General features: G+C 57.8%; 1 protein-coding gene across 4 annotated transcripts in view; it reads left to right on the forward strand.

The window, feature by feature from the left end:
• Positions 1-15,197, forward strand: part of FAM207A (family with sequence similarity 207 member A) — a 30,214-nt gene that overhangs the window by 2,210 nt on the left and 12,807 nt on the right. For all 4 annotated transcript variants that reach the window (XM_036851759.1, XM_036851760.1, XM_036851761.1 and 1 more), the window contains exons 2-3: positions 2,908-3,016; positions 14,223-14,291. In XM_036851759.1, the coding sequence (XP_036707654.1) occupies positions 2,908-3,016; positions 14,223-14,291 (178 nt within the window). The remainder of the gene's footprint in view (positions 1-2,907; positions 3,017-14,222; positions 14,292-15,197) is intronic.

Consider the following 15,197-nt stretch of genomic DNA (forward strand, 5'->3'; position numbering starts at 1 on the left):
ATTTTTTTCACTTCTGTGGGTTGTCTTTTTACTTTCTTGATACTGTCCTTGGAAGCACAGTTTTTAATTTTGATGAGGTCCAGTTTATCTTGTTTTCTCTTGTTGTTGTTTGTGCTTTTGGTGTTGTGAAAAGTCAAGGTTTAGTTGAAAAGCTCAGGGGAGTCTGAGCAGAGTTTGGTCATGGAGAGACTTTTTGTCAGTGGATGTCCTTTGCTGGTTGACATAGGGCCCATGATGTACATCAGTATTTACATCTTAATTCAAGTGAAAGATGGAATCTTCACTACTGTTTAACTCCATTCCCTCTTATCCCCTTGTTGTGCTGTTATTGTTATGTATGCAAGTCGTGTCCAAATATGTTACAACCCAACTGTAAGTTGTTACAATTATCCTTTCATAGCTAGTTACATGTTTACCTTTTCCAGGCCTCTTGTTTTGTTTTTGTGGATTTGAATTACTGTCTGGTATCATTTGCTTTTAGCCTAAAAAACTTTATTAATATTTTTTATAAGGCAGGTCTACTAGCAACAGATTCTCTCAGCTTTAGTTTATCTGGGACTGTGTTTATTTTACCTTCATCTTTGAAGGATAGTTTTGCTGGATATAAGATTCTTGGTTGACTGTAGTCTTTCACCACTTTTATGTTATCTCACTGCCTTCTGGCCTCCATTGTTTCTCATGAGAGGTCAGCTGTTAATCTTATTGGGGTTCCCTTGTATGTGATGAGTCATTTTTTGCTGCTTTCAAGATTTTCTCTTTGCCTTTAAACGTTTTGACTATGATGTGTCTTGGTGTAGATCTCTGTGCTTGTTCTGTTTGGAGTTTGTTTATCCTACTTGGAGTTCATTGAGTTTGGATGTATAGGTTAGGGTTTTCCATCAACTTTGGCAAGCGTTCAGACATAATTTCTTTGAATACTTTTTCTGCCCTGTTCTGTCTCTCTTCTTCTGGTACTTCCGTTAATGTACATAGGTTGGCATGCTGAATGGTGCTCTGAGGGTCTATTTGTTTTTCTGCAAGGCTGTTGTGTAAGGTTATTTCTATTCATTTTTTTCTGTGAGGCTCTGTTCTTTTTCTGTCTTTTCTTCATATGGTACAATTTCTATTGATCTTTCTTCATATTCACTGATTTTTTTCCTCTGCCAGCTTAGATTTACTTTTGAATCTCTGTAGTGAAATTCTTCATTTTGATTAATGTACTTTTTTACTCCAGAATTTTATTTACTTATATATATTATAAAAATATACATTATAAAAAACATATATATATTTTGTTATGGTATGCAGTAGGGGTTGAGAATCCTTTTTTTCCCCATATAAATATCATTTTGTTTCCACATAATTTATTGGAGTTCTCCATTAAATTATCTTGGAGCTTTTGTCAAAAATCAATTGACCATATATGTGTGGGTCTATTTATGGACTCTAATATGTTCTGTTGATCTGTTTATATATCCTTACGCCAATGCCACACTGAATTGATTGCTGTAATTTTATTTATTTTTTTCTGTTTTTAAAAAATTGAGATATAGTTGACATACAGTTATATAAGTTACAGGTGTACAACATAGTGATTCACAATTTTTAAAGGTTATATTCCATTTATAGTTACTATAAAACATTGGCTATATTTCCTGTGTTGTGCAGTATGTCCTTGTAGCATATTTAAGAATTTTATTTTTAAATGATTTCTGTCTCTTTACTGATGTTCTCTGTTTGATGAGATGTTGTCACCATACTTTCCTGTAGTCCTTTAGACAGGGTCTCTTTTAGTCCTGAGCATATTTACAGTGGCCGCTATGAGGCTGTTGCCAAGTCCAACACGTGGGCCCCTCAGAAGCAGCTTCTGCTGCCTAGGTCTTGCTTCCCAGTTTCTTTGCACAGGTCCTGCTCTGTTGTTGTTGAAAACTGGATGTCTTAGGCAGTGCATGGTGGCACTGCGGGGGCTTGATGCTGTTCATGTGGTTGTTTATTTGCTCGCTGGCCTGGCTCTGGGCTGCCGTGTGACTCCGGGTCCACTCTCCGCCAGTGCGCGGCCTCCCATCTCCCTGCTCCTGTTTTTTCTTGTCTTTATCTTTCAGCCTGGCAGCCTGGGTCAGCACAAGCCCCTTACTGGTCAGACTGTGCTTAAGCCCCCATGGCCACAGAGATCCTTGCCCTTTACTGCTGGATACGTGTGTGTGGCTGGGAGGCTGCTGTCATAGTTCAGGGAGCTGATGTTTTGACCCGCCTTCACAGGGACTAGTGGCTTTGCCATTCTGTCCGGCCACTCCTGAGCCAGTGCAGCCTTGAGCTCACACCACCTCCAGCCTGCCATGACGCCGCTTCCTGGAAGCTGCCCCCGGGCCAGGGCGGCTTGCTGCCCGGCCAGCGTCTGCTCAGAGGTTGTGCCCAAGCCCCCGTGTTATTGGCGCCCCTTCCAAGGCCCCTGTCCTGGAGCTTGGACCCGAATGAGCTGGCCAGGCCTGGGAGGCGGGTCTGGGTTAGCACAGTGTGACGGGCAGAGTGACCTGGAGGATTTTGAAATCTTGACGTGGGGTGAATGGGGGTGGGAAACAGGGAGATTGCTGAGAGGGAGCAGTGGCTGTGAGACGGGAGGGACAGTGGGAAGGTGGGAGGTGTGGGGGGAACCTGGTTCCTCTCACAAGGGCTCCTGAGTGTTGAGGGTGTAATTCGTAATCATTACTGATCCTGCATCTGGTCTCAGAGGGTCCCGCAACCAGGATCCAGGGCTGGGTGGTGAACCGAGGCTGCAGAAAGGATGTGGCTTGAGAGCTCTGGGGTCTGAGCTGGGGTGGCCTCGGGCTCCTCTCCGCCTCCCGCTCTGGAAAAGCGGGGGTCCGGCCCTCGCCGAGGGGTCTCTGAAGCCACAGAGCAGGTCTTAGGTCTCCTCTGTTTCCATTTCAGGAGTGGGCTTTCACGAATGCCGGTGTGTTTGCCGGGACCACGATAGACCCCAGCGCCTTGGTGCAGAAGCTGGATGTGGACGCGAGGAGCCTCGCCTCCGTCAGGAGAGGTGAGAGCGAGCAGGACGGACCTCAGGGGCGGGCGCCTGGCCAGCTTCCACGTGCTCACAGGCATGGGCCAGAGCAGATTTCAGGTTCGCCTATACACTTCTAGGAGATTTTTTTTATTAGTGGAAAATTTTAAGGATGTACTAAGCAGAAGCTGGTATAAAGACAGTCCACGTGCCCATCCTCTGTTTTCAGCACACACAGTACTGGGTTATTTGGAAACAAACAGCATTTCCCTCAAGAATTCTTTAGTAAGTATTTTTAAGAGCTCTTAGAAAAAAAGACATAAACGCGCCTACAAGGCCATCATCACACCTAAACAGATCAGTGGTAATTCCTTATTTCAGATAAACGAAGTAAAAGAAGCTCCCATCTTCGTGATTGCCTCAGTCAAAACCAGGTGGGAACAAGGGCGCGTTGCAGACCCCACTCCCCTTTCCTTCACGTGTTTATCGTGTGGGGGAGGTCTTTTTTCCTACTGCACCTCCCCCACTTGGGGCTTTGTGGTGGTCCTGGCTCCAGCGTCCCGTCTGGGCTGCTCCTGGAGGAGAGGAGCGGCTCTCCTGCCCTGGGTGGCCACACTGCCACCACTTTCTGGAGAGAAGCTTCATGCTGCCTATGTGAGCTGCACATTTACAGCTGAGCCACTGAGCATAAAAGCGTCTGTAGCCCTGCTGGGAGCACTCTGGCCTCCAGGGCAGGGCTTCTAGGTTTTTGGCGTAATTTTTCTGGGTTTGCGTCTACAGTTTGTAAACAGCTGTTGCGGTTGTACACTGTAGTTATTTCACAGGTACGGCTTATATCAAGCATCTCCCATGAGGTCATGTTGTTTGCATCATTGCTTTGGATTTTTTTTTTTTTTTAATATTTATTGATTGATTGATTGATTGATTGATTGATTGATTGATTGATTGATTGATATTGCTGTGTTGGGTCTTCGTTTCCGTGCGAGGGCTTTCTCTAGTTGCAGCAAGTGGGGACCACTCTTCATCGCCGTGCGCGGGCCTCTCACTATAGCGGCCTCTCTTGTTGCGGAGCACAAGCTCCAGATGTGCAGGCTCAGTAGTTGTGGCTCACGGGCCCAGCTGCTCCGTGGCATGTGGGATCTTCCCAGACCAGGGTTCGAACCCATGTCCCCTGCATTGGCAGGCAGATTCTCAACCACTGCGCCACCAGGGAAGCCCTGGATTTTTTTTTTTTTTTTTTTTTTTTTTTTTTTTTATTTCACTGGGGAGATTATCCGAATCTCCTTGCCATTCCTTGTATGCTGAAGCTGTAGGGAGGGAAGCCGCCTCCCCTCTACCCTCCTAGGTTCTTGGCTAGGACCCTGCAAGTTAGACTAACAAAGACAGATTAACAAGAGAAAAAGAAATTACTGCTGTGTGCAGGTCACATCACGTGGGAGAAACCTCAGTGATGAGTAACTCAAAGCGGTGGTGAGAACTTGGGCCTCTGCAGCGTCTTAGCCCAGAGCAGTGATGCTGTGGGCTTCCCAGGGCAAACTGGGGGGGGGGGAGTACGTGGAGGAAGGTTCATGCAGGTCCATGTGGTGCCGGCTCTGGTGTCCTCGTGGCCATGAGACTTCCTCGGAAGGGGGGATGCATGGCAGTCCTCATTTCAGAATTTTCTGGTTTTAGTCAGATAGGGGAAGTTCTGGACGGCTTCTTTCTGCACCTGCTGATTCTGTTTGCCTCCAGCCCAAAGTAATCCTGACATCCAAAGTGCTGTGTTTGTGGGTACCATGTTCTCGGCCGTCAGACTCTCCTGCTGTTTCTTGGGATGGATTCCGCAGAGCACATGGCAGCTCTGGCTGCGTGACCTGCCTGAGTGCTTTCCCATGGGGGGTGCCGCAGGGACTTGCCTTCGTTAGGGCGGGCAGGGTGTGCCTGGGAGGGCCGGAGCCATGGCCACTCAGGTCCCTTCGGTGACCCACATGATCAAACAACTTTCTGTGTGTTCACTGGTTCTTTTACGGTTTGTGTACCGGGCAGTGTTGATGGCTTTTCTGGCCGGCACCGGCATCCCTGGGGTCCCATCCCAGACCTGTGGAACCTTGTTTTCACACCCGCTCCAGGGGTCTCCGATGCTGCCAGGTTCAGGACACTGGCCCAGGGCCTAGTGGGTCCTGCCTCGCGGCTGCAGGAGCATAGAAGCCCCCGTCTCCTCTCGGTCCTGAGCTGCGATGGGCTGTTGTCCAGATCTCCTGGTCAGCCCTCGTGGTCCTGACCTGCGGGACTGTCTCAGTGTGCGGCAGGCAGAACTCAGTTACCCCTGAGCCTTTGTACTAAATCGGAGGGGTTGTAGAAAATTCCAGGCCGCCACGGACAGCATTGGCTGCCCGGAGAGCATGGCCAACCAGAAAGAGCAGATGTCACCTCCCAGCAGAGGGGACACTTAAAATCTGGGTGGTGTGGCCTGAAAACCACAGGGGTGTGGAGGGGGGACAGGGAGAGAAGGAAGGCAGTGTTTATTTTCCTTCACGAGGTGGTCTGTGGGGTGTGACCATGGAGGAGAAGGGGCAGCTGAGGAAGAGGTTTGTTACACTCACAGGTCCTAGCGACCAGGGCACGGCGCGCAGGGCCCCGCGGGAAAGCAGCAGGGTGGCCAGGAGGCAGAAGATGGGGGCTGGCCAACCCCCAGAAAGCAGTCTCTCTCCAGCCAGATAGGTGTTTTGTTTTGTTTTGTTTTGTTTTTATTAAGGATGTCACAGTGTCATAATATACAGAAAATTAAAGAAAATATACAGAAGGAGAGGGCCCGGGCTCTGGGGTGCCGAGCTCAGGGCGCTGGCTGCTGTGAGCTCTGCGGCCTCGCGGCTGGCAGAGCTGTGAGAGCCTCAGGTCCCGGGGGACGGGAGGAAGTGGGTGGGCCGCCTGAGGCCCAGCGCTGGCGGCGGCTGTGGGGCGTGTGCTCCGGAGCCCCGCAGCTGGGCTGGGCCGGCCACTTGGCTCTGTGGCCCTGGCTGCTCACCTGTAACAGGGGCGTACTGGTCCTTGCCTCCTCAGTGCTGCCCGCTTTGGGGTTCAGATGTGTCAGTGAACGTGGAAAGTGGGGCACGGCACCCGGGCCTGGCTTCCGTAAGTGCCCGGTGATGCCGGAGGAGTGATCGGCCCCGTGTCCCGTTGGGCGAGGCCCTCTGCTGGCTGAGGTGCCCTGGTTCCCCGTGGCAGGTGTCTTTCACCCTACCCACGCCTCCCTCTCCAGCTGCTCTTGCGTTTTGGGGTTCCTCAGACCTGCCTCCTGATTGGCCAGTGCCCTGGATCTCTTGGGCGATGGGCCTCGTGGCTCCCCTGGGTTTGAGCTGGGACCGGTGGCCCGGAGCAGAGGCAGGTCATGTGGAAAGTGGCATCCGGTGACTCAGCTCTGCTCAGTGACCTGCTGGGCCGTGACGGCGAGGGCGCCTGTCTGCCTGGATGAGCACATCCTTGCCCTGGGCTGAGGTGCAAATAGCACTGCTCCCCGCGTCCCTGGCCACTGTGCCCGTGTGGTCCATGTGGTCCCAGAGGAGCCTGGTTGTGGGTCCCCCCCGCCCCGCCCCGGGGTGGACGCGTGTCTGCTGCACTCCCCTCCCAGCGCAGACCTGCGCCCACACCCTCCCCTGCAGCCTGGGCCCCGGGGGGCCTGGTCGACCCCGGGGGGCCTTGCTGGCGGCATCTCTTTAGCTTCCACGGGGAGCCTTTGGGAGCCCTGCCGGCCTAGGAGCCGCGTCTCCCCCCAGTTTTCCTTCTGATTCCAGACAGGGGCTCTGAGCTTCCTGTGGGGGGACCACTGGGCTCTGCCGTGATGGGCCTCCCCGCCCCCCATCAGCAGCAGAACTCAGCTTCGCCCTGAGGGTTGGGCCCGCGGCCCACGGATCCGCACCTGCACGGAGCGGCCTCTCAGCTCCTCTGCATCCGGACTGGAGGGCGGGTGGAGGTTGGGGCGCCCCCAGGCTCCAGCATCCTGCCCCGCACAGGGCACCGCCCTCCAGTTCTGTGCTCTTTGTGCTGTGCTGTTGCGGGAAACAAGCCACTCGGTGCTCAGATAAGCGCCTGCGCTGTTGCCAGCCCTCCGCCTGTGCCCTGGGCTGGGCAGTCCCGGCCCCTGGACTCAAACGGGGGCTTGAGTGGGTGGAGGACGGGCTTGGTGAGGGACTCGGGAGCAGGAGGGCAGGAGGGAGGAGGAGGCGGTGGCGGCGCATCTGCAGGGGCTCTGGGTGGAAGAGGTGGGGAAGTGACGCTGGTGAGTGGACACAGAGGCCTCGAGGCCCCGGTGGAGGGACTTGGCTTTGGGGTCACCCGCCTTCATCTCCCGGGGGGCTGTGCTGCCGAGACACCCCCTTCCCCCACCCAAGCAGAGAGCTCTGCCCTGACCTTCCCTTTCCCTGCGGCCTGAGCTCCCCCCCCCCCCCCCCGCCCCCGCTGGCAGACCGCTGCGGTTTCCTCCGGAACTCGGTTTCCTCCGTTTCCTCCGAGGCAGGTGCTCAGCAGAGGGCAGCAGAGCTGCGTCTCGTCTTCAGGCTGAGCCCAGAACTGGAGCGGGTCCTGCCTGGAGGAGGAGAGGAGGCTTGCGAGGGCTGACCTTGGGGTGCAGACGGGACCCAGCGCTTCCCAGAGGCTGTCTTCAGGGACTTCGGATGCAGCTCCCCATCGAGGGACTTGCTCTGCCTTTCAAGTCAGGGCTGTGACGCCAGGGCTGTGGCCCCAGGGCTGTGATCCCAGGGCTGTGACCCCAGGGCTGTGACGCCAGGGCTGTGACAGAATAATCCACTGAGAGCTTTACTAAACCCTACTCCTCTCCACCCTGCCCGAGTATAACAGGAACAGTGAGAGTCAGGCCTGGAGGGAGCTGCTGCTCTGTGGAGACCCGCGTTGGCCAGGGGTGGCTCGCTCTCCCCTTGGCCTCCCTGGCCTCCTGAGGCCGCTGAGGGGAGCCCTGGAGGTCTCCGGTGGGCAGCGGCACTTGCGGGTCTGGAGGAAGCCCTCCTGGGCTTGGCCGCGGTGCGTGGTGCCCGCCGTCCTCTGTGGCCGCAGGCTCTGAGCACCCGCGTGCTGCCCGGGCGCTTGCCTCCTGGCCGTGGGGGGAGGCCCTGGGAGGGGTGCCCGCTGTGTCCAGGGCTGCCTGCACTAGCAGGGCCTGAGCTCTGTGTGCTCGAGCAGAGGATGGAGGGCATGGGCCGCTGCTCGGCCTGCTGGCAGCCGGGGGACAGGAAGGGCCCCACTGCTGGGCTCTTCTCGCCTTGCTCTGCCTGCGTTGAGCCCGTTCTTTGGACAGACGGAAGCAGGGAAGGGCACGGTTCGGAGAGGGAGGGGTTGGGGCCCTCGGGCCGGCTCCTCCTCCTCGCAGGACGGGGTCTTTCCCAGCGCCTTCTTCCCGGCTCTGGGCGGGCTCTCGGCTGGCGGGAAGTGCAGGGGATTTGGCCGCAGCGCGGCTTTGTGAGGAGGCGTGTGTGGATGGGCCCAGGGTGCCGAGGAGCTGGGTGCACAGGGACCCCGGTGTCCCGCAGCGCGCCCTGCACCCCAGTTCTTGCGCTGTTTTGTTGCGGGGCCCAGCAGGAAGGGCAGGTCAGAATCGCGGGGCTGGAGGTGGACGGTCACTCGGCTTATGGCACACAGCACGGGACACAGGTAGTCAGAGAGGAGAGGTGCCGGACCGCTGCCGGAGTCTTCGGGCAGGAGGCGGCATCTTAGCCGGCAGCAGGTCCCCGGCGGCTGAGCGGGAGGGCCTCGGACAGCGTCTCTGGAACAGCTCTCGGCAGCTCGGAGTCGCTTCCAGTCGCTGGGCTCAGGGGTCTCTTTAAGGAACATCGTTTGTCCTGGGAAGGGGGTCTGGGCTGCATCAGTTGTTTCTTCTGTTTCAGTGACGTACGTGCCCCATCAAACCTCTCATCTAAGGTAATGCTCTCAGTTCATCACTAAGACACTCACGGTCCTGCAGTGGACGTTTCAAAACAGCTGACGCGGAGGTTCACATTGGCCACTGTGGCTCCATTTTGAACCACCTAACGTGTCTTCCCAACTCGTGTGTGTCACACGGGATGAGTAGGAATTATAGCACACAAGAAATCACATCATAACACTCGCCCTCCGCCCGCGGCCCCACTTCCCTGTGCTGGGCCCAGCAGTGAGAGCCCCCATGCCCGTCCCGGCAGTGCCGGTGCAGGGGTGTGAATTCGTGCGTCGGGGGCGGCCAGGTGGCCTTAGGAGGTGTATTTGCGGGCAAAAGCGAAGTCCATGTAGTGTGGTGAACGTTTGCTAAGTGCCCATGCCCGCCAGGATGTTGGGCTCAGGGTGGGCGATGGGAGTGGCCCAGCAGCCCCCTTGTGTCCCCTGCCAGTGGCTGGAGCATCCCTGCGGACAAGGGGTCTCCCTGCCCAGCTCCAGGACCTCTCTCGGTGCTTCCCTCTCAGAGCCTCAGCCTGGCCTCTGCTCCCTGTGTTACCATCCCCCTTTGCGTGGCACCCCAGTGGCCTGGCTATAGAGTGGGCTGTGGTCCTCCTCCCACTGACAGGTGGGACCTTGGGCCCTCAGTCCCGCAGAGTAGCTGCCTGGCCCACCCTGGTGGTCCCCCTTCATTCTCCTGAGGGCAGACACGGGTGCAGACTGACCCACCTGAGTCTACCCTGGGCACTGGCCAGTGACAGCATGACAGGTGGGGCCTGTACCCTGCTGTGGCTCACACTGACCCTTGGAGCTGTGACATGATAGGTGTGTTGTGTACCCCCGCCCCAGCTGTGCTGTGCTGCTGGCATTCGGGTTATGGGTGCAGGAGGCCTCAGGTGGGCCAGGGCCCCAGATCGTGGTCTGGGCCAGTGTCCTGACCCTGGGAGTGCTTGCGTGCGGTGCTGGCAGGGAGGCACTCTACTGGCCTGTGCTCCGCGATAGCTCTGGGCATCTCTCCCTCCGGGACCCGCTGGCCTGTGGTAGCGAGCAGGGCTGGTGTGAGGGTCCACTTGTAGGAGGAGGCTCTGCCGACTTCCCTGGGGGCCAAGCTTTTTTGCTTGGGAAGCCAGTGGGTTGCTGTTTCTTGAGCCTGGCATCCTGACACGTTGAGACGCTGGACTGGGGGTGGGCAAACCAGGACCCGTAGATGTTGCCACGTGGCCTCCTGGTGGCGTTTTGGGTTCTCTCTCACGCAGTCGCATATCTGCAGTGCTGATGGATTTGTCCCGGGCGATCTGTGCTTCAGTTATTCCCTCTCCCGTCTTGGCGGGGGGTCAGGAGCCAGTTGTGAAGCCAGCCTGTTGGGGCACATCCTGCCCGCCCCCCTTCCCTGCTGGCGGCCTGAGGCTTTCTGTGATCAGCTTCTTTCTCTGCAAGAAAAGGTGTCAGGGGACCCCGTGAGTTTGTCCTTGCAGAGCGCTGAGTGCAGAGTGCAGCCCAAGTGGAAGACGAGGAGGATTGTGGCGACCTCCTCCCCTGTCTGGGAACGTGTGGTGCCGACATGCTCACGGCAGCATGGTGGGCTGAGTGTCCGTGGCGTAAGGTTGCCTGTGGGATCTAAATGTCTTCAGAATGGCGTAAAGGGGGCTTCCCTGGTGGCGCAGTGGTTAAGAATCCGCCTGCCAGTTCAGGGGACACGGGTTCGAGCCCTGGTCAGGGAAGATCCCACATGCCGCGGGGCAACTAAGCCTGTGCACCACAACTACTGAGCCTGCGCTCTAGAGCCCACGAGCCACAACTACTGAGCCCGTGTGCCACAACTACTGAAGCCCGCATGCCTAGAGCCTGTGCTCTGCAAAAAGAGAAGCCACTGCAATGAGAAGCCCGCGCACCACACTGAAGAGCAGCCCCCGCTCGCCGCAACTAGAGAAAGCCCACGCGCAGCAAGGAAGACCCAGCGCAGCCAAAAAAAAATGGGGGGGGGCATAAAGGCAGCAGGACACGACGCCCTGCGGTGCAGAAACGCTGCCTGTCCCTCCTGCCTGCTGCCCGCTGACGGGATGTGGTCCCGTTCACTCGCTTATGGAGATGTCACGTCTGGCTGCCACCTGGGCAGAGGAGGGTCCCAGCCTGGTGGCAGCAGTGCGGCGCGCAGCCCCCTGAGGGCCAGCATCTCACTGCACGGGGACAGCCGCGCACACGGGACAGGAGGCCCTGAGAGGTGGCACGCAAGTGTTGGCCTCCAGCGGGCTCCGCGGTGGAGAAAGTGGACCAGGGCTGCCCTGGGGTCTTGGAGGCGGTAGGAGGGGCCAGGCTGTGGACGGGGCCCCTGTGCCCCCTCCTGGCTGAGCTCTTGGCTCCACGGCAGCTGAGCCAGTGCCTGGGTGGATGCCGAGTCGTCCACACAGAATGGCCGCGGGGCCCCCCTTTGCAGCGCAGCGTGCCCCTGGCAGAGACTTGAAAGTTAGGGACCAGCCTCCTGCTAAAGTTACTTTTGTAAAAAAACAACATTTCATAGTTGAAAAAGCAGGATGTGCACGTTGTAGGAAAGAGAGAAGCGACATTACAAGTAAAAGCTGTCCCTGTGTCCCCCACACGGGCTGTGTGTCTGTGACCCGTCCCAGCGCGCAGATGCCCCCTGACCTGGGCGGGCCTGATGCCACCCGGGAAGGGGCCGCAGGCTGCTCTTTGTCTAGACGGGGCCCCTCGTGCGGGCAGCTCAGTGAAGCTGGGGCCCCGCCGGGGGGACATTGGCCTGGTATTAGCCCTGGTTGTCTCCCACGAGGCGCACGGAGTGCCTCTGTCCTGTGCTCCACACGCTGACCGGGAGGCCCTCCTGGCCACGAGGAGGGACAAGTGCTCCCCCCGGAGCCGCCTACATGGGGGTGGCGACTTCTGGAATTGTGTTCTCGGGTCAGTGAAGCCGGGCCTGGTCACCGGCAGGTGCTCCTCCTCTGTTACCAGGTGGGGTGGCCTGAGCGCCTTCCCTGTCCTCTCCTCTCCTGCCGTTCCAGAACCTTCCTCTGAGGGGGACCTGTGGTCTTTGGCCTGTCCAGGGCTGAGCCCGAGGGGGCTTGGTGCTGGGATGGAGAGAAGTGATACGCAGGCTTCAGGAGGGAGCGGACGGGACAGGCTCGACGTGGTACCGCTGCCCTCTTGGTGCTGGCCAGTGTCCCCCTGAGTGTCCCCCGTCCAGCCTGGATGGCCCGTTCTCACGGGGTGTGTCTGTAATCGAGCGGGACCCCTTGGGGCCTTGGAGGGGGGGTGGGCAGGCCCCTCTCGCACATCCTCTGCTGTAGCTCCTTTCTGAAGTGCCCAGATAATAGTATCTTGAGCTATTTCCTGAGTTTTTCAGATGCTAAAAACCACCGCTAAGTGGAAGAAATTAACTACTTGATGATCCTGAGCACGTAGCCCCCAGACCTTCTGGTGCCTAATGTTGAGCACCCTGTTACCTCGCCATCAACCAGTTAGAGAACTGTGCACGAGATGATCACATACCCTGCCACCCGCCTCCGTCACCTGGCCTTTAAAAACGCTTTGCTGAAGCCTTCAGGCAGTTTGGGGTTTTTTGAGCACAAAGCACCCGTCTCCTTGCTCGGCCCTGCAAGACACTTTTCTCTGCTCCAAGCTCTGATGTTTCACTTGTTTGGCCTCACTGTGTGTCGGGCACTTGCACTTGGCGCTTGGCAACATGTCCGCAGGCGGGACCCTTTCACAGGGCTGGCTCAGACACCTGGGGAACTTACATGTGGCTGCTGTCCCAGAGTCCGGAGGATGGGCGCTGGCCCACCTAGGGTTGGCTTGAAGTACCAGGGTCGGGTGGATGCGGTCGGGGACACTCAAGGGCTCTTCACAGGGCCTCTCTCCTGTGAGTTTGAAAACGTCCATTAAAGCCACTGTGGAGCCAGGCCCTCTTCCTTTGGCTGGACCTACATGTCTTTCTTCAGCCCTGGAGATGTCCAGAGACAGGATAGAGCACCGCTCACTCCGCCCTGACCGCAGCCCTGGGGACGTGGCGGCCCTGCCCAGATACCGCCGCCTTCTTAAGGCTGGTCCACCTGGCCCGCTGGCCCCTCACTGTCCCAGTGAAGGGCTTTGCCAGTCCTTCGGGGTTGGGCTTGTTGGGCTTTTGGAGCCTCCAGATGCCCTCGGGGTCCCTGGTGGGACGCTGAGGTGAGCAGACCCGAGGCGCCTTGGCCCCGCAGTGCCCGTTCCTGCCTGTTCCCTCCCGTGCTCCTGGGGGCGGCGTCTGTTGGCTGCCCTGGGCCGGAGGCTCCCCTGTTCTCGGGCCTGCAGCCTCCGCGAGACTGAAGCTTCCCCAATCCCTTGGGCCTCACAGGGTCGGCGTGCCGGGTCCCATTTCCCGGACTGCTGGGCAGGGGTCCTGGGTGGCGCGGGGAGGGTCCCGACATGCGTGCCAGCCTGCCCCTCGTTTGGATGCTGCGTGCGCTTACGGTTCTGTCTGTCTCTGCGGGTCGTAGACTCTTTTTTCTTTTGAAATTATTTCAGAATCAGGAGTAAGGCAGAGAAGACTTCTCCCTGGACCTTTGAGGGTGGGTCCGAGGCTCCCGTGTGAGGCGCCTCTGCTGTCTCCTGCCGCCGCTGCCCTTGTTCAGGCTCCCGCCCCAGACATGCCACCCTCACCCCACTGGCGGTCGGGCCCCGCGCCGGCCCGGGGGCATCGCCGCCCTCACCCACAGCCCCACGGCCGCTGACGCCTGCGGGGTGCCCGCCACGCAGCCCCTCCCTCCCATCACCCTCGTGCACAGCCGCCCGCATCCCGAGCAGCCCGCCGACCTGGCCCAGGGTGACTGACGGCCCTGCGCCTCCCCTTCCTGCTGGCCTCAGAGGTCGGGGTGAGTTGGGAGGAAAGCAGGCCAGCTCCAGGCACGGCCGCCGCGTGTGGGATCTGACTCGGGAAAGGGATTAGATCCCCGTGGGAGTCACGGGTTGTGGGCGTTTACAGGGGGTCCTGAACTGACAAGTCCAGCTGACCAGGAGCGCCGCCCTGACGGAGCTCGTCTCTGCGCTGCTTCTCCTTAGACGCCGTGGGTGTGTTTTACCAGCTCGGGAATCTGCGGGACAGTTGGATCCTGTACAGAATGCGCCCCGGGTGGAACGTGGCCTGGGCTTAAGCCGCGTTACCTCAGGGGAAACCAGCTAAGGCCCGGCGAGCGGGGCAGGCTGGAGTCGCTCTGCCCGGTGTGCTGCGGCCCTGCCTGGGGGGCCTGGTGTCCCGCAGCCGCAGCCAGGCGCGATGGCCGGGCACCCTGAATAGCTACACCTGTGTGCGCACCTTGGGCTCCTGGCTTTGTCCTGCTCACCCCGTGTTCTCTGTCCGCAGGTGCCAAGGCCAAGGCTGTTTTGCCCAAGAAGGAGAAGCTGAAGCTGAGGCGCGAGAGGTGGCTGCAGAGTAAGCTCCCCCTGTCCCTGCTGGGGCCTTGTCCCTGCTGGGGCCTTGTCCCTGCTGAGGCCTTGTCCCTGCTGAGGCCCTGTCCCTGCTGGGGCCCTGTCCCTGCTGGGGCCCTGTCCCTGCTGAGGCCCTGTCCCTGCTGGGGCCCTGTCCCTGCTGAGGCCCTGTCCCTGCTGAGGCCCTGTCCCTGCTGGGGCCTTGTCCCTGCTGGGGCCTTGTCCCGGGCTGGCTCGGAGCCCGCTTTGGGTGGTCTGGGGCCCTGGAGGAGGGGGCCTGTGATGTGACGAGCAGGCGGCCCCGCCGGGGAGGGGCTGGCCCTGTCACCCGTGCAAGGGTCCGCACGGCCTTGCCTCGACCCCCGACCCCCCGCATCAGGAACGTCGCAGGAAGCTGCTTCTCCCGTGGAAAGCATCGCAAAGGGAGCACGTGCGGGTTGGGTGTTTTATGATACCTATGAAATTTCCCACTTTCTGGGTCTGTGTGTGTCCCTCCAGGCCCTCCTCCGGGCATGTGACAGTACAGGGTCCCCAGCAGAGGTGGCTCTTCACCCACCTGGTGGGGTCGGGGACCTCGGGCCTCTGCTCTGCGGGGGTTGGTGGCTCCCTCCTTTCCGAGCGCCTGTCTGTGGGGTGGATTTCTTCTTATTAATTTTGCTTTGAAAAGATACTTATATTTCATGATGCTGAATATCTGCTGATTTTTTCTAAAGATTTTCTTGTGAAGATTGTTTTGAAATTTTTGTCTTAAAGTTGTCTTTTTAGTGTTTTGCTGACTTCTAAAATTAATTTGAAATGTTTTTTTCTTTATGTTCTCACGCAGTTAAAACATGATCTGCATTATTTTTTCCTTGATGGTTTTAAAGAAACTGTATGCTTTTAATTTTTTAGAGAAATTTATCAATTTCTT

The sequence above is a fragment of the Balaenoptera musculus genome, chromosome 4, assembly GCF_009873245.2.
Source record: "Balaenoptera musculus isolate JJ_BM4_2016_0621 chromosome 4, mBalMus1.pri.v3, whole genome shotgun sequence".
In the NCBI taxonomy this organism is placed as follows: Eukaryota; Metazoa; Chordata; class Mammalia; order Artiodactyla; family Balaenopteridae; genus Balaenoptera; species Balaenoptera musculus.